At 40.7% G+C, this 22927-nt stretch overlaps 3 protein-coding genes across 20 annotated transcripts in view; 1 reads left to right on the top strand and 2 right to left on the bottom strand.

Annotated features, from left to right (window-relative positions):
- The window catches only part of BRCA2 (BRCA2 DNA repair associated), a 35831-nt gene extending 28937 nt beyond the window's left edge, over positions 1-6894 (bottom strand). For 2 of the 5 annotated variants that reach the window (XM_032099539.1, XM_032099540.1), the window contains exons 1-7: positions 6475-6888; positions 5489-5592; positions 4583-4834; positions 2523-2625; positions 1687-1739; positions 1541-1581; positions 1331-1442 (exon numbers count right to left, since the gene is read on the bottom strand). In XM_032099539.1, the coding sequence (XP_031955430.1) occupies positions 1331-1442; positions 1541-1581; positions 1687-1739; positions 2523-2625; positions 4583-4834; positions 5489-5567 (640 nt within the window). In that variant the 5' untranslated portion in view covers positions 5568-5592; positions 6475-6888. Of the gene's footprint in view, positions 1-1330; positions 1443-1540; positions 1582-1686; positions 1740-2522; positions 2626-4582; positions 4835-5488; positions 5593-6474 lie in introns of all 5 variants that reach the window. The other 3 variants (XM_032099543.1, XM_032099542.1, XM_032099541.1) reach the window with 3 other exon arrangements.
- A 1595-nt stretch (positions 6895-8489) lies between these two features.
- On the top strand, positions 8490-10663 carry ZAR1L (zygote arrest 1 like). Its single transcript, XM_032099559.1, has 4 exons — positions 8490-9214; positions 9637-9729; positions 9877-9951; positions 10344-10663. Exons 1-4 carry the CDS (start codon positions 8606-8608, stop codon positions 10485-10487), a joined length of 921 nt encoding a protein of 306 aa, XP_031955450.1. The 5' UTR covers positions 8490-8605; the 3' UTR covers positions 10488-10663.
- A 650-nt stretch (positions 10664-11313) lies between these two features.
- The window catches only part of FRY (FRY microtubule binding protein), a 234016-nt gene continuing 222402 nt past the window's right edge, over positions 11314-22927 (bottom strand). For 10 of the 14 annotated variants that reach the window (XM_032099556.1, XM_032099544.1, XM_032099546.1 and 7 more), the window contains 4 exons: positions 18625-18642; positions 14915-15025; positions 13309-13502; positions 11314-12750 (listed from right to left, as the gene is read on the bottom strand). In XM_032099556.1, coding sequence (XP_031955447.1) covers positions 12492-12750; positions 13309-13502; positions 14915-15025; positions 18625-18642 — 582 coding nt within the window. In that variant the 3' untranslated portion in view covers positions 11314-12491. The remainder of the gene's footprint in view (positions 12751-13308; positions 13503-14914; positions 15026-18624; positions 18643-22927) is intronic. The other 4 variants (XM_032099547.1, XM_032099548.1, XM_032099554.1 and 1 more) reach the window with 1 other exon arrangement.

The raw sequence follows: 22927 nt of genomic DNA, 5'->3' as shown, positions 1-22927 counted from the left end.
CTGCTATGTTTCCTTAAAACAGCACTGCCACTCCCCTTTCAAACAGTTATTTATGGCACTACTCCCCCTTTTCTTCTGTCCAAAGATCTGGATGAGATCTTCAAGCCTGTCAGGAATTTGGGTTTTTTCCCCACTTCCTCCCAAAACAGCAGTACTATCTTTGCTTTTGTTACAAAATGAGAAAGTGAACCCTATTTTTAAAATGCCTGAAGAGCAGTATATTAAAATGTTTCATAGACATAGCATCTAGGTTCTGTGTAGCAGCTCTTTCTTTTCACAGGTGGCAGTAGGCAGAGAGTATAATATCACTAGTATAAAATACTAGGCTTATCCAAGACATGGGAGAATGAGAGCTCAAACCACAGCTCATCTCCCAGAATATCATCATTAAGGTATGGATACTTCCGCCAGCCTTTCTTTTCAGCTCACACCTTTCTGGACCAAAGAACACCCAAAATGGCCCAACTCCATAGCCTTGTGAATGGTACCACCCCCTTCCTCCCAAAAGAGATTCCCAGTTCCAGCATTCATTCTTAATATGCTTTACATGCTCTATAGAGTGATAGTTTAACAACATGACAAAGAACGATGTCAGGAGCTAAGGAGACACATCCAGGTTTTCCCATTTTCTCAAGAATTTTCATCAACAAATCATACAGTCAAATTTCATTTTGCTTATCATATGCTAATGAAATCTCACTTTCTCCAACACCTTAGGTTGAGGCTTGATGTTTATCATCACTGTTGGTTACCACTGAAGCAATTATCACCCACTCATTCTCATTCACAGCTCTGCTGACACAGCTGTTTGTGCAGCTGTGCAGTAAATGAGCTCCAGGAATTGCCCTGTCCAAACAACCCAGGAAATACGAACCCAGGAGCTCGGGTCTTAAATTGGATGAGTATCCCAGTCTCTCTCACTGGATTGAAATGATGGCAGGCACAGTGAGAGTGGTTAAAAATGCTGAAGGCAACACTGCTGGTGGGAGGTTTACTCAGCAGGCCACCTCCTCACACTTCATAAACAAACCCATGTAACTCAGCCCAATAGTTTCTAGTTTTGTGATAGGACGAAGCAAACATTATCTAATCCTCTTCCTATGCTTTGCTACGTTATTTCTAAATTTATAGTCCCTAACCCCTCAGACAAAGAAAGAAAACTTCTGAAAAGTTTTCTGTTTAGGGCTGCATTATCTAAAGTCACCCACTAAGTATCTCTGTAAGAATTTTGTCTTTTTTTTAGTTAAAAAACCAAACAGTTCATACTGAGTGAACTTCCAGGGTCAAACCCAGTTTTTAACTCTTAGCAATTGGTCATTTTTAGAAATACCTATTATCACTGTTTCACCAAGGGTAGGAGGTGTGGCTAAAGAACTCGACCAGGACATATCTGGATCCACTTCTGCTCCCAGACTTTCAGAAATACATTTTGGAGTTCTAACCTAGAAATACATTTAACAATCATATATGTAATTTCTATGCCAAATTCTAATGTACAATTCAGGAAAAGGACACAAAAATGCATGAATAAAATCTCTACCTCTGAAAGTTTTGGTGTGCAAAACAAGCTTCCATGTGGTCCTAAAAAACATTATGTAAAAAGGACATTAAGCAGTAACTAAAAAATGAGGATTTTTATCTAGAGATATAAAATATTTTGTAGAACCAAAAGGAAAAAATACAAACCAGGGATATTATTTCTCTGAGGTGTTCTGTAAGTATTCCTTAAAATAGCTGGACTGCAAAACAAAATTAAAACCAAAATATTAATTGTACTTCTCAATTTCTGAAAATAATTGAATATTTCAAACATGACATCTATTACTATTTCCATTATTTTTTTTTCTTTGCACATGGTTATTTCCCTGACTAGATAAACCACGGATTTCTCCTAACCATCAGTCAATATTTTGAACATTACTATAAGTCTACTATAAACTGTAAAATGTTTCTTTTGAGAAATATTTTAATTTTCAGTGATTATTTGTCTGACAAGTAATAAATTTCAATGTTATAATATGCTGTATGAAACTAGGGAAATTGGCTTAACTGATTTTAATCACATAACTAGTTCAACTCTTCTTATAATCAGCATGAGTACTTTGATAAAATTTATCTGAAATACAAACATTTAAGTGCCAAAATCAAGGCTATTATTAAAAAAACCTCAGTAAATATTATAAAGAGCTTTACTACTTGAGAAGCACACGATACATTGCTACTACTCTTTCTTTTGATGTTGAGGATTTGGAAAGCTGAAATAATGTTAAAAAATTATGTATTCCAGCTGTGAAAGAGTAGAAAAACAGGAAGAAAAATCACCTGAAAGCAAGGACATTTTCAAAATTAGCTAGTGTTTCATTTTCAACTCACTTAGCAACCTACAAGTATCATAAACGTATCAGACATACAAGATTATTCACTGCTCTTAAGAAGTTCAACAGTCAAATATGGTGGGTTAAATACTGCTTTTTGCTTAAGGTCCAGCTTATTTTCTATTTGTGTTGAATGACTTAGCATACCTAGCAGTGAGGCAGTTGTGGCAGGTACCAGGAGAAGAAAGTATTTCATTTTCTTGGTCTATTTTTCTTCTTGTATTATTTGGGCTTATCAAATTCTCTCTATCTACAACATAGAATATAATAATCAACACAACTTTGCAAAACTCCAGGTAACAGTTTCAACTTTGATGTTTAAAACCAAGCTTTCAAAAAAAAAAAAAAAAAAAAACCCCAACCCAAAAAACCACTCAAAGAACCCCCAAAAAAACCCCGAAACCCAATGCTAATTTCTGTTCTAGTATCTTAAATATGTTCAGATTTTATATACAAGCAATGCTTCAAATGTTGTACTATAGAATGTTTTTATCAAACATGTTTCAAATGCACAGCCAAAAAGACCCCTCATTATGTCACTTTATTCTCTTGGTATTAATCAAGTCACATATTTCATTTCAGTTTTAATGTACTGCATTGTGCCTTTCTTGTCATTGCAGAAGTTATTCTTATATACAATACATGCAAACAGAGCTCTGTTTCCCCTCAAATTTACTAAGTCATACACTTACTGATTCAAATAAGCAGCAAAAAGCAAAAATTATTTCCAGAACTGTTGTTGGAGTCACTGTCACTGTCAGCAACATCCATTTATTTGCAAAGCATCTCCAAGCAAAAAGGAGAAAGATTGCTCCCACCAAAGCAGCAGAATCCTCTGAACAGTGAGACCCTTACATGGACAAGCATCTACTCAAAGAAATTTCTACTTTTAAGTTTCCAAATAACCTCAGTATCAGAAATTACACTTTAGTTTGTGCATTTCTCTCTGCTTCTGAGTTCCTGAGTTCATATGCACAGCACAGCTGCATCCCAGTACCATATCAAAGTATGAAATCCATCATGTCTTGTTTTCACAGGAGCCATTTGGCTCTAACCAAGAAAATATAATATCTTGGGCAGTCACATGTGAACTTGGCACATATGCAGAGCAAAACTGACCATTTTGAAATAAACAATCATAAGGTTCCTTTCTTTGCCATCTACGAAACTGCCAAATGAAATTCCTGAAACCAAGAATTCCCTAGGGACTTAACACTGTAAAATACAAATAGCTACATTTAGAAGAAACATGTTCTCAGCAGAAGTTCAGCAGCAAACTTCGGCAAAACAAAGAGAGTAGCAATATTCCACGGAAGTAGGGTTACAAAGTATACTTGAACTGGAGCACAGCTCTAACCCTTCACAGAATTTGCTTTACAATCTAAGAACAATTCTGGTAATAAAGTGAGTCTTCTGTGTTTCTCTGTAACCTGGTTAGAAAAGCTTATCAGAAGGACACAGACACAGCAGATGTACCAATCAGATACTTCAGGAATGGGGTTAAATACTCTTCTATAGAAGAGATTCTTACATACAATCTTGCTTACATTCTCCATAGAAAAGATTCTTCTCTCCATCCAAGGAGGGCGGGTACATCAGGAAGGAGCAGAGCGACATGTACTCTCCCATGACGTACTTGGGATTTGGAAATAATGTATGAGAAGTACCTCATAAAATTCCTTTCTTTTCCAAATGGAAAAATGTAATTTCTTTCCATAACATACAATTTTAGAAACTTAAAAGAGCTTAGTGCATCTAAATCTTTCCAAGAAAGGTTAAGGAGGGCCCTACAGATTGCCTCACACTTTGTCATGATAAGGATGATTCTCTCCCTTGACAAGATTTTCAGAAATATTGCATAAAACAAAAATGAGATGGCTAAAAAAAATCCACTCTGATTCACATTCAACAGGTTATACAAATAAGTTCATATCTCCTTATATTAACAGTATTCAGAGTATGTGGACTACAACAGTATCTTTTATACAGAGAACTCTGCATAATATATGTTATCAGCTTATCACAAGGTTGAATTCACTATTAATTCTGCATTTTTATAGATGATCTTCAGAAGACTACTAAATTAAGTTGTCACACAGTTCCTGCAGTAGCATTATCTATTACATTAATAATCATAACAAAAAAGTATCTTGCTTCTGAAGGCACAAGGAGCCTTTAAGTACAACTTAAAAAAAAAAGTTACTCACTTGCTCCTATTTTTTTCTGATCTGGCTCTTTTTCAGGAGAAGAACAAGGTGGCAATATTGCATTTTGTTCTTTAAAAAGCAGCAGGGTTGATGCCAGCTGACTGTACGTAGAGGGTTTTGTCTTTGGAGTTTTAAAAGCTGTTTGATCAAGCCAGCCAGAAGGCCCATCAACCTCTCTGAACAATTTGGGCTCATATGAGGGTGCTTCTGCGCTGAGTTCTTCAAACCAGTTGAGACTGATAGGCCCTAAATCTATGAAGGGAAAGATACAGAAAACCGCATGAAAAAGAAAAAGGACCCTCCATGGAGGATGTGAAAATACACCAGGCATTTAAATGCTAACAGCAAAACACATTGCTTCTTCCATTGCCATACTCCTGGTTCGTTTGTTTCTAGATGACTTTGAACTCCAATAACCATAAAAGACGGTTATGGTTTAAAAAAGGAATGTCAATGTCTGCCCAAATTCTCAGACCATTAACAAAACTAACTGAAGGACCAGAAAAATATCCAGTTTGTTTAAAATTACAACAATACTCTGGCGTTTAGAGTCTCTCCTGTTTTGCTCAGACTGGCAAGTTAAACGAGTTCCTTTTAAAATTAATAACTACCACAGGAGCACTTAGCAGAAGACTAAGCTTGGTCTGCATGTGGGTAGATATAGAGGTGACAACTCTAAATAAGCACATACAAAAAGTAACTAAGCATACATCATGGGAAAAAATTACAAATAAAAATTTGAAGCAGTCTACAAAAAGTAGGTATGAGCAAATACAGATTTGGGGCAAGAACAGCAGCTAATAACCTGCATAATGTTTTCCTGTGGAACTTACAGCAAAAGTGTATAAAATATTGGTGGCCAGAAAGCAATCCTAATAAAAATTATTTACTTTAGATAAGCTGTACCTGATTCACTGCAGTGTGCCTTAAATATTTCAAAGAAAGTTGGTCTTTCCACAGGTTTGCAAGCCATTTTCTTATCCATTACATTACTGGAACCGTTGAAAAGCCTGAGAAGAAATAAGAAAACACTTTCATACAGTGCTGTTTGAATGTGTTAGGCCTGCTTTCCTGCATTTCTTGGTGTGCCACAGCCCAGCTTGTTCAGCTTTGACTGTGATGTGAGCATTCAAACACCACAGTGATGAACACGGTGGGAAAACTACAGACAAGAGCATAGGGAATTATATCAGAGACAATACTCAGCAACCACAAGAGAAAACCAAGATAGAATGGGCAGAACACTTCTGAGGTATTTTAAACACAAATCAAAACCCCACACTCACTACAACCTGTTAGGATGGAATATGTACTATCACATATATACTCCTACAACCATTACAACTTGCATGTTAAGAATTTGATTCAAAGTTATTTTCAAGTGGAGCAGACACTGCCAGTTTCACAGTTCTTTAAAAAAAAAACATGTATAAATAAGCCCATAGTGAGACTTCACCGTTTAACACGTTTACGGCTTCCACAGCAAAAGCTGTTTCCCACACGATGCCCGCGTTACACGCGCTGCCTTACCAAAACCATGGGAAAGACGGGCACTTTAAATTAGGGCAAGCGCTGCATTAAAACAGAATAGCAAAGAACTTAACGTTACCTAAGAAGTATATTTTCAAAAGAGCGATTTGGCCTGTCAGCGCTGCTTTCCGTGAGGGGAAGCTCCTTCCGGGCAATTCCCACGCACGGAGCGCGGCCTGTGCAGCCCCCCCGGCTCACCGCGGGGTCTCCGGGGACGGGCCCAAACCCCCCCTTCCCCACACCCGGTGACTGCAGGCCCCCGGCGGGCTGTGACGAGAGAGAGACCTCCGAGGGGCGGCAGTGACACCCCCAGGGCACAGCGCGGCCCCGGGGCAGGGCCGAGCCACCCGCGGGGCCGTTACCTGCCGGCGGCGCCTCGGGCGGGGCGGCGGCCGCAGCATCGCCTCACGCAGGGGAAGGGGCAGGCGGGGCGGGCAGGGAACGCGGCGGAGAAGGAGGGGGCAGCGCCGACCCCCAGCCCGGCCGCCCCGTTCGAAGCTTGGCGCCAACGCGGCCCCACGCCTGCGCAGCGGGAGCATCCGCCGGTCCCGCCCTCCGCCGCAGTCACCTCCCGGCAAGGAGGCGGCGAACCGGCCCCGCCTCGGCCGCGCCAGCCTGCCGGGCACGGGGTCGGGCATTGCGGCGGTGGGACGCGTGGTGCCCGCCGCAAAGGCTGTCCTCCCGTAGCTGACTCCGCACAGTACAGAAAGGGAGCGTGCCCTGAGCCAGGATGGCCGCCAGCAGCTTCACTCACGCCTTCCAGGGACGAGGGAACGAAGTACCGCATCCACGGCCGACATGACCCACGTTGCTGGGCAACAGCAGCTAACACCAACCTCCCAGGGAAAGGCAGCGGAAGGCTCACAGCAGCAGTGCCGTGGGGAAGTGTCACGGCCTGTGCAAGCCTCAGCCTCTGCTTCTCGGATGGTTTTGTAGGCCTTGACACATGAAATGGTTGTTGATGTTCCAATAAAGAGAATGTTACTATCCTCCACATACATGTCCATTCCCACTTTGTCTCTTGATTAAATTTTTGGCTTTGGTAATGGAACAACTTCAAGATGGGTGGAACACTCTTTCCACCAACAACTTTGTGTTTACCATCTTCATTTTAGTGGGATATTCATCTATTCTTGTGCCATAAAAGGGTTTCTTTCTACCTCTCCACACCAGTCCTTATTTGGCACAGTTTTATCACATCACCTGCTTAGTCATCTGTCAATTTCTTCAGTTTCTTGTCATACAATAATCTTCCATATCCCTCATCCTTTCAAGAAACTTTAAATTCTGATCCTGCAGTGTTCTGGGGAGCCACACTAACTGTTTATTCCCAAAGCATTTCAGAGGAAGTCAAACCGCTGTTTTAAAGGATGACATGTATTTTCCAGCTTAATTTCCATCCCCATTCCCAACACACCCTAACAACTTACTCTTTTTGCAGCCACACTGCAGCCAGTCATTCAGTGTTAACATGGCCATCTCAATACCCTATTTTTGCTTTGAGTTGATGCCAACAGTGCTTTGAAAACCCAAGCACAACGTGGAGCCTTGAGACATGTTTCTTTTAATTATGAGGAATGTGTTTCCTGAATCTTGGCCTCTTTTTGCCCTGTAAAAATGCTGTTTCTTACTGATTTATCTCAGACCCTTGAAAGTGTCAAATACACTACGAACGTTTAAAGACATCATCCCTATCAGGTCTTCTCAAGCCTCTCTCTTGCTGGCCAACTGAATTTTATAAAGCAATGCATTTATAGAGATGGTGAAGAGTCATACAAAGACAGTGTTTCACATCACAGCAGTTCCAGGGATCTAAGGGTTCTCCAGTCTCTAAAGGCTTACATACACAGTTTGGATGATTTAATTACATTAACTACATTACCTTAAAATTGAACTAAAGTGATGCAGTTATGGAAGAAGGACTGATATGCACGTGCTTGTATTACTAACACTTATTTCATTATACAGGTATTAAGCCGCTGCTTTCCCTTACTTCAGTTTGTATGCACAAGTATATTCCGTCTCTTCCTAAAGCAGTTGAGTAGAAAAGCTCCAGGTAGATAATTCCCAAGTATTGGAACAATAAGGATGCTCAGACCTTTTAATATCGGTAAAGACTTCTTTTCAGAGATGTAATTGCCTGAATTCTTTGCTCAGCTCTCCGGGGGACACCGAGTTTATCTGGACTTTGTTAGCTTCCCAAACCCCCTTTTCCTCCTTTTAAAACCATAAGCAGAAGGAACTGTGAGCATGCAGGCTTCTCCTCACTACGCAGGCCGTGGTTGTCCCAGCTGTGGCTGAATGGCATCTCTTCATCATTACAAAGTCTTGCCGAGAAGGAAGGCAGGCAGGCAGGCCAGCCTTCCGTCGCCATCAGCCCTCCCTCCCCCAGCTGGCCCCACTTTCCCCATCAATTAGCAACCATTAGCTCCCCAGGTAAGATAAAAGCAGGGCAGGGGGACAGGTAGGGCTAACCCTTCAGCGGCGATAATCATGGACAGCTTTGTCTGTTCCCCCTTCAGCACGTACCACAGCTTCAGGAGCAGCCCCGCGCTCGGCCGTGGCTGGGACCCTGCGGCCAAGCAGCCCAGCTGGAAGCAGAGCAAGAGCGGCGGCATCAGTCCCTTCCTCGGGGGACCCTTCACGCCGCTGCCCTCCGAGTACCTGGACAGCTACCGGCGGGCGCAGCTCCAGGCGCTGCTGTCGCAGATGGGCCCCGCGCTGGCGCCGCGGCCGCGCCGGGCCAGCACGAAGGAGGCGGCCGTGCAGGTGAGCCTGCGGGCCGACGCGGCCGTGCAGTGCTCGCTGGGGCCGCGCACGCTGCCGCCCACCCGCGCCTTCGGCCCCGCCGCGCTGCGCGCCCCGGGACGCCTCGCCCTCTACTCACCCGCGCCCGACCGCCGCTTCTTCGCGCTGCCCGAGGCCGCGCCGCCGCTGGAGAAGGCAGCGCCGTCGGAAGCGCCGGCTGATGAGACCCCGACGGCGGACGGCGGCGAGGAGCAGCAGGAGGGCCCGGCGGGGGCCGCGCTGCCGCCGCGCCAGGAGCCGGTGGGGACGCGGCGGGAGGAGACCGGGGCTCCCAGGCAGCGAGCTGCCTTCCAGGTGCGCTGGGATGGGGCGGGAGGCGAGCCCTCAAGCAGGGCTGCCAGGAATCACCCCACGAGCAGCATGGTGGTCCCCGTCCTGCCCCGGGTTGACTCTGGCTCACCTGGAGCAGAAGAGCCTCTAGCCTGCAAAAACCCACACGTACGGATCAAAGCATCTTGCAGAATGGTTTGGGCTGGAAGGGATCTTAAAGATCATCCAGTTGCAACCCTCCTTCCATGGGCAGGGATGCCACCCACTAGACCACGTTGCTCAGAGCCCCATTTAATACGGCTTTGAACATTTCCATGAATGGGGTGTCCATGACTTTCCCGGGCAACCTTTTTCAGTGTCTCACCATCCTCGGAGTAGTAGTGAAGGGAGCTGGGGTGGGTGTTCTCAGGGTGATGGACGATGCTCACTGAACTCTGTCTCTGCAGTTCTTGGAGCAGAAGTATGGCTATTTCCACTGCAAAGACTGCAAGACCAGATGGGAGAGTGCTTACGTGTGGTGCATTTCTGGAAGCAACAAGGTAGTTAACAAGTAATTTCTTTTCTCCTGAAACTTCTAAGAATTGCATAAAATCTCTGACAAATCGGATGTTTTGGCACAAATTTAGGTACCTGTACAGAACACCTTGAATAAGTCTCTGTAGTAACAGAACTTGCCTTTTTTTCAGGTGTACTTCAAGCAGCTCTGTCGCAAATGCCAAAAGGGCTTCAATCCCTATCGTGTGGAAGCAATCCAGTGCCAAGTAAGTTAACTGTACTCCATTAAGACTGTCAGATGTTATCATATACACTAATACTGTTGTTGAATTTGATATTGACTTTATCTGGAAGAAGACTTGATTTCATCAAAATACTAGGAAATGCTATTTGGGAAAGGTGTAATGGGGTAGGCCTTCTTCCTCCTGTAGATTGCTTACATGAACAGTTTTTGTACAGCATTATGGCTTGCTACACATAAGGTAAGGTTTTGTGCTTCTAGGTGAGAAGGCTCTGACACCTTAAATTTTACCATAAGAGCTCTTAAGTGTATCAGCCCCAATGTGTTCCTGTGATTAAGGAAAACCAAATGTCAGTCTAACATGAAGTGCATCCTGTTTGATCTACTACTACTACTAACATGTCTTCATTTCTTAAGATCTGTTCCAAGACTCGTTGTTCTTGCCCTCAGAAGAAGAGACATATTGATCTCAAGAGGCCTCATCGCCAAGAACTCTGTGGCCGCTGCAGAGGCAAAAGGCTGTCCTGTGACAGCACTTACAGCTTCAAATACATTGTCTGATCCATGTGTCCTTTTCTGTTTTGTGCTTTGCACAGTCTGTCTATTGCAATGTTTTGACTTAAGGCTTTTGACCTGGCATTGGATAATGGATGAAGACTTTGGTATTATTGTAAAGTATATAACTTCACTCTATATATGCTGTAAATAAAGTTCAATAAAAGTTTGCACTAGTTTGATAGCCCTTCGTTTCATCTTCCTTGGATGAAAGAGGAAAGTATATCTGTAAGGAAGCAACTGTATTTGATTTCCTGAAGATAGTAGGCTTTGTTTTGAAGTCTTCAGGGAATGCTAAGATTCAAGCTACAATAGTGAGTTTTTCCTTCAGTCACTCAAACTGAACTAGGGTGGAAGATGCAAATATTCTGGAGCATAAAGTCTGGTGTAAATGCAAATGTCCTTCCCCCTGTCTCTGTCAAATGTATATGTAAAAACTCACAGCTGCTAGGTAATCAAAGACTATCTGCCAGAAGAAGACCATGGCTGTAAAATAGGAGGGAAAAGGGTTAAGCTGCCCATGTTTGAAATGAGGAGGGGAAAAAACCTTTTGAATGGCAGTATCTGGGATAGTGTAAAAAAACACTTCTTAGAGTAGAAGGAATGTGGGAGGCTTTCACAGTCAGTGGAAGACCAATGAAGCGTTTTTTGCTGCTGTATTCTTCCAAGCTGAGTTGTAAGGATTTTTTTTGTCAGGCTGTAGTTAGATTTCTCACTGAGAAGGGTTTCAGCATAAACCAGGAGACAAGTGTCTTTTGGGGGGCTGCTGATCATGGATACCATCTGCAACAGTACTGATTCAGACACGAACACAATTTTCACAACAGGCATGTACTGTGTTGTGACTATACTTTAGTTCAATGGATGGTACTAATCCAAATTTCAAAGTTACTTCACAAAAATGGTTAAGTGTATTTACAGTGTGAATAAGTTACATAGTTGTCAGAATAAAAGTGTCTCAGATGTGCAACAGATTTACATGCATACATTTAACACTGGACAGCAGTTAAATGTAAGAAAAAACCCTATAGTTATGACTTTTATATATACATTACAAATAAAATAAGACATCTCTTTGAAGAAACTTAACATGAGAACTTGCATTTCACGTTAATATTTTTACTTTTTATACTCAAAATTCATATTAAATAAAAATATGCATGCTTAACAGTTCAAAAGATTTGACTCTGTGATGGGACTTTCTCCTACAAAATGGCAAGTTAAATTAGGTCAACCATCCTTTAATAGTATAAATATATTCATAAAAGCAAACCTCTAGTAAAAAGCAGCCAAGGTCCTTAATAAAAAAAAAAAAAGAAAATCTACCATGACCTTTCATAATCCTTGGGGGGGCCTAAGAACAGACCTCTGCAATATGATCCAGTACCTTCAGAGACAGTAGCCTAGTAACATTAGGAAATGTACTTCTTAGCAGCTCATTGTTTTAAGATACAGTAATCATATTCAAATTACAGTGTACATTAAATTATAGTCTGTTTACAGTTTGTTTCATATACACAGGCTCTCAGCTTTTGACCAAGTTTGTGAGATTCTGTGGCCAGCTTCATTCTGCCCATCTTTTACTCAACTAAAGAAAAAAAAATGTACAAGGTTTGTTCTTTTAACAAAAAATACTATTTTGTGAAGGAAACATTGCACTTTTGCCAACCTAAAATTAATTTGCTATAAAGGAAGTATTGTTCAGTGTAGTAGGCTTTGGTATGCAATGGAAGTCACTTCTTCAGTAGTGAGTTGCAGTTGCTCAGTGAAATGCTAACTGGTTTTTGTGCAACACAGAACAAAGGATGTTGTCCCAGGTGCTCTATGCTACCTCTGTCCTTACAGTATTGCTACACATTTGAAGTTCAGCCCATTGCATTTTAGAGGAAATCCTAAATGTAACAAGAGTGAGTACAGTTTGACCAAACCTTTGTAAGGCTGAGAAGACATCGAGCCACCTCACTCCCACAGGGCAGCACTCCCAGCTTGAAAGGGGGCCCAAGGGTCCTGTCAGAGACTTGTGCCGGAAACGCTGGAGTCTGGAAGAAAAGTATTGATGACCCGGTAGCTCTGAGCTCTGCGAATCATGTCGCGGATCTCTATGTTCAGTTCCATTAATTTGGTGCAGATTTCAGTCAGGCTCTGGTTGGAGCCCACCAGTGCATAGGTGCCTGTCTGACCCAGGGTTTGGTGGCGGAAGTAAATGTTCAGTAGTGTCTGGACTTCGTCATCAGAGCTGCTTCCAAAGATATCATTGGGCCACAAAATCCTGCAATGAAACACGAAAAGAACAGGCATATCATTACAGGTTTATTAGCAGAGATGGAAGCTATGTGACAGTGCTCTAAAAGGAGAATGGATTTGCACCCACTTATAAGCCTGAAGAAACTCACTGTTTTACATTACTCATTTGTTAGTCATAGTCTGGTATCAGGCACTGAAATCACATAGAAGTGCAATTTCCATTATCTCAAAAAAAATGCTTAAGAAAACTCATTCAAATAGGTGTAAGTGAAACTGGGCTGAATGTTAGCTCATGCCAATGACATGCACCTGTAAGGAATTACCTCAATAAAAAGATTTTTAAGAGCCTCACAGGACTTTTGATCTACAGAATGTAATTAAACATCTTAATTGTTGCAACCATATGTTTGATAGTTACTTGTGGCACACCCCTCCAAAAGTCCATGTCAATGCCCCCATGTACCTTGTTGAAACAATTAATTAATTATGCTGATCCTGTGCATTACCTTTCGTTAGGAAGGTAATAAATGCATACTTTTCTAGTAACAAGAAAGTCTAATATGAACCATGTAGCAAAACTTGCCTGCATTCTCTTATTTGTCTGACAGCTTTAACAAGTTCATTGTTTTTCAAACACTCCAGCATGGACTGAATAGCTGCTTCCGTGGAGTTGAATGTGGGCTCAGATTCTGTTGTCAGAGGCTCAGCTGCGACTGCAGCAGTAGCATCCTTCAGATTTTTCTTCAGCTCACTCAGTTCTCTTGACATATTTAACAGCTGTTCCAAGGAGAAAAATGAGAGATAGGTATTTTTGTTCTCCATAAGCCCCACACAGAGTGGTACTTCACGTTTGTTCTTACTACTACATTGGAAAAACACATTATGGAAAAGACCCCGATTTAACACAAGGACATTTCTTGATCTCTGTGCAATATAGAGAAAAAGCCTTTTTTACCTTCGTGCATCCTTTAACCTTATGCTGTAGTTTTGGCTTGCTAAAATGCAGGAGCATATCTAAACGAGATTTTATTTTTCACCCCTGCTACTTTTTTCACATCATAGTGGAAAAGCTGAAGAAAACATGTACCTCTCCTAGCAAGATGTTGATATTTATTTACAAAACCCATGCAGGATCTGACATTATTAACAGATGGACAGGAATTGTATAACCTTTTCTCAGGCTGAAAAGTTAATATGGCATAAGACTCATAAATAATTAGTAAGTTAATAATTTCCAAGGATCTACTTTTTCATGCTCCTACATGCTAAAAATAACCACTGTCACATGAACTAACAGTGGAATTTCCTTTAAATAAGAGCTTGTGTCTCCAGCAAAGTATGCAAATTTCATGATGAAACAGCTATTCTTCATACAATTTCTCCCCACTTCCACAGGCTGCATTATTTATAACAACCTAACGAAGTTGTAACTCTGAAATACACTTACAGAAATCAATTAGAAGGAATACAAAATATTTCTAAAACTTAGCCTGGTCTAGTAGTAGTAGATGCCTATTGTACTGTCACCTCTTAAAAGTGAACAGCCCAGTCACGTTCACAGCAGTTCCTTAAGATACAATAGATATTCACACTCTTTTTACTCTGACAGCACATCTGATATAACAAACTATTTCTGTTTATAGACCGTCTCTAAACTACTAGAAGCTGTCATAAAATACTTGTAACAGCTTCAAATTTTATTTTACAAAGCAGAGTGCACCAATTTTTTATGCTCAATAGTTTAGAATATATAAACCTTACCAGGAGAAAAATACACATGGAATGGTAAGTTAACTCTTTCCTTAAATGATAATCATTCAGCTTAAAGCGATCATCTCAAAGATGTTTCAGAGTATTACATATTTTAAGCAACTGCTGAAAATAAACTTGAAAAGAGTATTGTTCTTGTGATTTTTAAAAAATAAGATACATGTATTTATCTAAAAACAAGAGCCTATTTGGTCAAAAGAGAGTGTAGGCCATTCATAAATATTTAAAGAAAAAGGCTTGTGAACACTACAGAATTAAAAATACATGACACTAAGGTATTTAGTTGATTATGTATGCCTGCAGACTTACTATCAGGGCGAAATAGTGTGATCCTTGGTGTTAAGTCCACAGGCAGAAAAAATAAGAACATGAAAATAAAGTGGAATTTGCAGTATAAGACTTTGTAGTTCATTACATACCTCTGGCATGGAACTCACTTCGTGCACTTGTCCAATAAGTTTACAGTAGGACTGAAAAAGCAACAGCAGCTGAAAGTGCAGTTTATATAATCTCTGACAGAGTTCCAATTGCTAAGGAAAGATTTGTAGGAGAACAAATAATAAATATTAGTGACGTTAGATAATTTTTGGTAACTAACAAAACACATTGAGATAGTTCTGTTCTCGAAACCATTATTTTACTGTAGTATGACCATATACCATTTCAGAAAATTAGTAATGATTTTTCTTCTGCAGGTAAGTCATATATGACATTAAAAATAAAATTATGATGGATAGCTGTCACATAGCACATGTCAGCATCAGTCTCAAAACATTCTGTTTTGGTTAGCTTCACTGTCTCCAGTTTGAGCTGGAAAGCAGAGACAGGATATGGGGGAAGTGACTTTCCTGCACAGAACATGAAACTCCGAAATTTTAGCTATAGTCAAAGACCTCTTCTAAGGAATAGAACTCTAAGAAAGAAGTCATGAAATAGTTGTCCAAGATGGTCAAAGCTCCTGCCTGCTTCTCTGAGGAGAGAGAAACAGAGGTGATAAATTTATCTAGGAGCAAGAAGGAGGAAATGCCAGCTCTGGAACTTAAAACTGCTCATGGATTTTCCACCATCTTAAAGAAACTATACAACAGATGGATGGAGTTTAACATGTAAAAGGATATTTGGCTTCTATTAAGTATTGTCCCAGATTAAGTAGATACCACTCTATGAATATTCACTTGTTTCTTCCAGTGTGAAGTGCACCATGACATAAAAGATGTCAGACACATTGAAATAATGGGCGATAGGCATGGCTGCCAGAGAGGTCAAATTAACATGCTTATGGTTCCTGGTATTCTTGTGTCTAACAGGAAGGGAATCTCATAGTTCCACAGCTGGATCATGGTGAAGAAGGGAAGAACATTTAATCTTTGGCTAATTATATAAAAAGTGAAAATCCTGTAAGTACAAGTTCTGACCTTGCGCTGACCCTTTGGCAGGAAAGCCTTACAGACTTCCAACCGTATTTGATTTGCCTACTGTGACAGACACCGTGACCAAGAGTGGGCTCAGTGATATTTCCATCTGTTTGGAGGAACTAAAGCAGAGTTTCATGCCAAAATTGGCAGAAAAGAAGAAGCTATTCATGTCTTTGCATCTTTAAAGCACTTCATACATTCTTAGTTACTATCATGTGCTGCAGCTCTTTGCTGAATTTGGGACTGTGCAAATGTCAGCACAAATACTAATGAAATGTACTTTAAGTACATAATAAATGTTAATTTGACTGAAGTGCTTTATTTACATAAGGTTCAATATTTAAGTGGCCACATTTTTTTTTAACAAGCCAAAATTAGAACCACAGCTTTAGCATTCCAGTTCCCCAAATTTCTGTACCAGCCTCACAAGGCTGAGGGGCTAAGGTCAAAAGGAAATTTCATCTTTGTTCATCAGAGTGAGGTGGACACCAACTACTCATCTATGAACAGACAGCCAAGGGCACTGCCAAAAAGAGCCAGAGCTAGTCTCTGTCTAAAGGTGGGTTTATGGAGGAAAGTGGGAGCAGGAGGATAGTGCCAAGCCAGCAGGCGTCAGCCTCGTAGGGTTTGTCCTGCTGAAGGCCAGGCAGACAGGGCTGCTCACACCTCAGCACTGCCACAGCAGCAGAGCTCAGCACTGTGAATTTGCCTGGTCTGAGCTCTGTGCCATTCTGCATCTGCTACCTGAGTTGTTCTGTTCAATGTCTGTTACCAGTGGGCAGCATTGGGGTGCTCCTGCCCCAAATGGAAAGGAGTAATTTCAGCAAGGAGGAGTCCTTCAGCAAGTTTGCAGATGACACAGAAGGATGGGATGCCATCCAGAGGGACATGGACAAACTTGAGAAGTGGGCCCCTGAGAACCTAATGATGTTCAACAAGTCCAAGTGGAAGGGGCTGAACCTGTGTTGGGGCAATCCCAGACATGAGCACAGACTGGGAGAGGAACTCATTGAGAGCAGCCCTGTGGAGGACTCAGTGGAGAAAAAGCTGGATATGAGCCAGCAGTGGGTGCTCACAGCCCAGAAGGCAAACCGCAACCTGGGCTGCATCAGGAGCACCTCTCCTATGAAGACAGGCTGAGAGTGTTGTTTAGCCTGGAGAAGAGAAGGCTCCAGGAAGCCCTTATAACAACCTTCCAGTACTTCCAGTACTTAAAGGGGCTAATAAAAAACATGGAGAGCAACTTTTCACACAAGCAGATCATAGTAGGACAAGGGGCAATAGCTTTTAACAAAAAGAGGAGAGATTTAGATTAGATGTTAGGAAGAAGTTCTTTACTCAGAGGGTAGTGAGGAACAGGTTGCCCAGAGAAAGTTGTGGATGCCCCACACCTGTAAGTGTTAAAGACCAGGCTGGATGAGGTTTTCAGCAACCCAATCTAGTGGAAGGTGTCCCTGCCTATGGCAGGGGGATTGGAACTATATGATCTTTAAGGTGCCTTCCAACTCAAACCATTCTATGATCCCACCAGACTGGATATGACAGCAAAGATGCGAAAAAGCTGAAAGAAGACCCAGCAGATGTGTGGTGGGGAGCAGATGTGCTAGGACAGAACTGACTTGTCGACAGGGACAAAGCCTATCAGAACAAAGAGGTAGGGCATGAGGAACACTGCCAGTGAAATAAACCTGCCCAGAGGCCATTCTCTGTAACCAAGGGCACAGAGTACTGCCAAGTTTGTGTTTGTGTGGCTAACCATTCTCCTCCCAAAATAAAGGCTGACTGTTTAGATGCAGCCTCCAGGAAATGGCTCTGGCTTCTGTCTTCTCTTAAACCATGCTTGGGCACGTCAGGGGCTGGCTGGTGGCCCAGCCAGGGAAGGTGCCGACTGCTCACCCAAGCGAGCGCCAGCCCAGGGACACTCACTTCCTCCCTGGTTCTGTTCAGCTCACAAGTAGGGACACAGCCTGAGGTTCCCCAGCAGGGATCAAATTCACTCTATTCAAATTTTGGAGACTAGCAACACTACATAGAGGTTACATGCACATAAAGTTGGAGCTGTCAGGGAGTTAATAATTAATTGAAAACAAGCATAACATCATTAAAAAAAAATCGCATGATAGCTTGGCATGTAACACTCGATTTTTTTAGTCCCTGGAGAACAATAATTCAGTTTCACCCTTCTGGCTGCTAACCTGAATGAAAACAAACTAAGGTCAAACTAATGGTTCTAGTTTGATTCACTTAGTATTTAGTTACTGTATCAAGCAGCTCAATTTTTGTTCTTCCTGAATAAGTATTAGAAACCAACAGTGGTGAAACTGTTCATCAACATATACACAAAAACCCATTTGAAACGTAACTGCCAACTATAAATTGTAGTTTTTCACTAGGACAAATGGAAAATTACTAATTTTAAAATAACAAAAAATGTTTCCTGCCCCAGCATATTGCACCCATTCAAAAGCTTGATTTGTAAAAACGTATGTAAATGACCATTTGAAACAGCATATGAAAGTGTCAAAATTTTGGCACAGTATTTTTTGATTTCACAAAACATGTTAGTAAGTTATTTCAGTCACCGCATTTAGAACCACACATTGTATAGGAAAATTATAACAAAAAAGAAAACATGCTTAGAAGTAAAACAGTAAAATTGGGGTGTATTAGCCCATCCACAGATGGACAAAATATATGAAAGAACTTCAACTTACTGCAAGAGATTCCATTTGCTACACAGCAAGCATGGCACAGGAGAAAAGGAAAGGAAAGAAAGTATAGTGTCAGTGTAACGCATGCAGTAGGAAGCACAGCCCATCTGTAATAGCATAACTTGTCAGCAGTATTAGCAATGCTTGCCTCAACCTGATAATTGGTTGGAATATCACATTCAACATGCACAGCATTCTTAATAAAATCAAGCTTTAATTCTAATGGTAAATTCAAGTCTAAATATCCTCAGTTAGATCTCCAGATTTATTAGTTTAGATTTATCCCACACAGCAGCTCAAGAACTTACAGTGAAATTGTGTTAGAAAACGCCTGAAATAATACTTTTATTTAAATTTGCTTTCTTCCTCATTAAAAGGAGCTCATATTGCAAAGTACTAAAAAACTGGGAAGGATTTTCAAGTGATGGACAAAACTGAACTTTGCTATTTCTAAATATTTTCTTGTTTAAAAATACTTTTATGTTTTGAACTAATAGAGTGAATGAAATTGCCAAGGTAAGTTTTGTGGTTGCTAGGCTTATTACTTGGTACATTACAATGGAAACGCTTTGCATGTAACTTTCAAGTTATGACTATCATAAAGAAAAAAAGAACATGGAAAATGCCAGTTTTGTTTAAGTACATGGCAATGCCACAAGTTGAGACAGCTTTGTATCCCTTCCTCTCACCAGTAATGATTCACTGGTTTGTAATTCTGAAGCTATTAAAACGTCAGTTTAAGTCCTGTTGCAATAGTAATAAAAATTCGAATTGACTTACATTAGCATTTCAAAGATTAGGGGACTAACTGCTCTCTTCAAAACGTAAGTGTTCCTCTTTTCTTTGCCAAGAACTAACATTTGCACTCTGTGTTCGCTTAATGCAGCTTTTCTTATTTTATAAATATTACAATCTCATTACATTTTACATGAAGGGAGTCATCATGTAAATGCTGTAAGTAACAAACACAACCACATCTGCCCAGTTACAGCCTGATGTCAGTGTATATGCACACAGTGTTAGTAAGCATATGGAATTCTTATTAGAATTATTTACCTTACCATCAATACAAAGTCAGAAAACACAGAAATGTGAATTAATGTTAACTTTGATGAGCCTAATAAAGTATTTCAGTCTGGTTTTTTTACATTTGCCTTACTATTAAAAATATATATGAAAAGGATTGCCCCAAACCCTGCACTACTTTTCTATAAAACCATGACAAACTATTTAGTACTCTTCAAAAAACCCTTTCTATCTTGGCTTCCATGCAGTTCACATAAATGAAGCTTTATAAAGCTAAATTCAAGATAAGAATAGAGGACAAGAGCAGACAGATTGCTATGTTCCAGTAAATTCACAGGTGTGCTGGCTTGTTTTTCAAATCTTGTTGTTTCTCTTAAGCCTCTCTGAAGTTTAGCATGCCACCAAGTTTCACTTAGACTTTCAAAAGTACTGGAATCCATATATAATTTCTAATTTGCCATGGAATTTACTTTAAAGGAGGGGGAAAAGGGAGGCGGAAGCAGCAAATAAGTGAATTCCATGGTCTTTTTTGCCAGAGAACACTGTCTCCTCTGTACTGCTTCCAAAACCAGGGCAAGCCAAAAAAAAGGGGTGAGGAAGGGGTTTCACATTACATGAAAAACCCTTCTTCACTGGAAGAAAATATACTGGATACAAAATTTCCCTGGGCTACTGATGCTCAGCTCCATATCGCTCTCCAATATCATGATTGCAACTTGTATTCATATTTCAGCATAAAATGAAAGATTCCTTGGAAGTTGAAAAGACATTAATTACTGGCTTAAGTGATACTTCTTTTATTCTGCAGCAGCACGGGCCCAGGTGGAATGATCATAACCTTCACACTTTTCAGTTTCTAGTTTAATTCTTATAGTAAGGGAAGTGTTTTAGATTAGTTGATAGACACTACATAATCAGGGGTTTTGGCAGCTGAAAATACCAAATGTTTAGAGTATTTGGATCATTTGCACAATTCTTTAAGCAGTTAGTAAGTGCAGCATCTAAGAAGGACATGCTCCCTAGCAGCAACACTTTGATTTAGTTTTTTATTTCTAGAATTACTGTTTTGTACTGTTGGCAGACCAGGCAGACAGCAAGGCACTAATTTTTAGATCTCAGATCTTCTTGCTTTTTTAAGGAATAATTTTTACATACTGAAAAGAGATGACAGTTACATAATTACTTAAGACATTAACACTTTGATGGCAACACAATCTTTTACAGTCACTTACTGGCACAGAAGAGTCCCAGCATAACAAAATAACCACTGCATGCAAGGGTTTATTAAATGCAAGTGCATTTTATCAAAGTATTCTATTTGCCTTAACACATCAGCAGACAGAACCTTTTCCCATGATCTAGGAAGTTGAGTATACACACAGACTTGTATATATATCAGAGATAGACAGAACAGCACATGCTGTGCATTCTTAAATAGCCACTGGACTTGAAGGACAGTAGAAACTATTCTGTGTGGGGAAATCTACACACAGCTGTGATCCTCCTTTAGAAAAGCTGCCTACCTCGGCCAATTTTACCTCATTGTCAATCCATGGATCTGTCAAACAACAGTCAGATAACTGACTATTGATTATTAAGAATTTCTAGCTTAACAATGGTCTCACTGTGCCTTGAGTTTTACTGTGTCTCAACTCAGCTCCAGATGACTATGGTCCCGATGGGTACACCTCCAGCCTTATTGGTGGTAAGTGATTGTACCTTTAGCCACAGGGAAACTCACAGCAGGAGGTACATTCTGATTTTTGGGGGCAAATTTTTATGGGGTACAGTATGTTTTAAATATCTATTAACAGTTTGAGTTTGCAAAGCCCACATCCATTAGCTTGTGGTGAGGAAGGTTTGAGAAAGGCATATACTGACTTTGGACTTATAAAGTAAACTGAATGTCTCATTGGGAAATGAATACTTATTTGAATTAGCAGTGTTAATTGACAAAAACAAGAGGATCTTCCAAATACCTCTTTTCCAGAAAAGCAAACAAAGAAACAAACCAACCCAGCCTTTGACTAGATTTAAAAAAACTCTTTTCTTAATAAGGTTGAAGAATGTACTGATAGCTGTACTCATCTAAGACTTACACCTGGACAGACAGCACAATGGCATGTGCATTAATCTTTTGTCTATAAATTGACTCCTATGTCATTGAGACTCTGTTGCTCAAAGTACCATCAAAGCTTACAAATCACATCCAAATCATGTAATCTGTTGCAATAATAAGGCAGGGGAAAGACAGTCTGGGACATGAAGCTTTTACACGATTTCAGGAAAGTTGCTAGCTCTAGCAGCTGACCTAGACAACTTCTATTTCAAGCTTCTTTAATGTCAGAATAAGCAATTTTTGCCTTTGCCCATTTTCAGTAACAGTAACCATAGTCAACAAATCATGTGCAATTATTTTGAAATAAGATCTGATTAGAGAAACTGTGCCAAATTAGTTACCAGCATCATGAGGCATTTGTGATGCAGCCACTTGTTACAACGCTGAATTTGGTCTCACAGCTGTCTCATCTGTAAAGGGGTCTGTTTTCCCCTCAAGCTTTTTACCAGGTGGGGAGTTCTAAGACTCTAAGATTTCTGCATTCTGTAGAGAAAGCTGTTGCTTTTTCTTCCTTACAATTAATTCTTAACCTTTTCCAGGAGTAGCCTGGTTTTGTACTGGACCAAACAATTTTTTTTAGGACAGAAGTTTTCAGCAGGATTTTGGGCCCTAGACTAAACCTCAATGAGTTTAAGAGTTTAGGCAGGTTCCCTTGTGACTATCACTGTAAGACAAGACTTTTTTTCCCCCTACAAATATTAGATTCTTTAGCCTTTCATGTTGAGGGAGAAGTGGAGAGGAAAGATAAGAGAACAAACACTTGCCAGTCTAGGAGTAATTTTTCCTTGTCCCTTCCTAATCCCATTTCCTCAGTTTCCCTGGCCTCTTCCTCCCATTACACTTTCATTGAATAAACAGATTGTTCCTTTGGGAAAAGCTTCTTCAGTTGAGGTGCATGACTAGGGGAAGAAAAGGAATACGCCTCTTCATCCTGTCAACTTCCAAGGAATAGTGCATTTTGGCCTGAATGAATAGTGCTGGGGAGAAACCAGGGACTCCTGAAGGAATGAGAACCCCCAATAAGCAGTATAAATACTAACCCTGGCTTCACAAAACACACATTTAATTACGAAACAGAGAACACCTAGTTATAAAAGCCCACACAAGTGGAACATGACATTTACTGACTTTTAGATGTGTTTAGGCCAGCTATGTGAGTTC

Source organism: Corvus moneduloides, chromosome 2, assembly GCF_009650955.1.
Source record: "Corvus moneduloides isolate bCorMon1 chromosome 2, bCorMon1.pri, whole genome shotgun sequence".
Taxonomy (NCBI): Eukaryota; Metazoa; Chordata; class Aves; order Passeriformes; family Corvidae; genus Corvus; species Corvus moneduloides.
The sequence above is the reverse complement of the archived record's forward strand: the minus strand, read 5'-3'. Positions and strand labels throughout refer to the sequence as shown.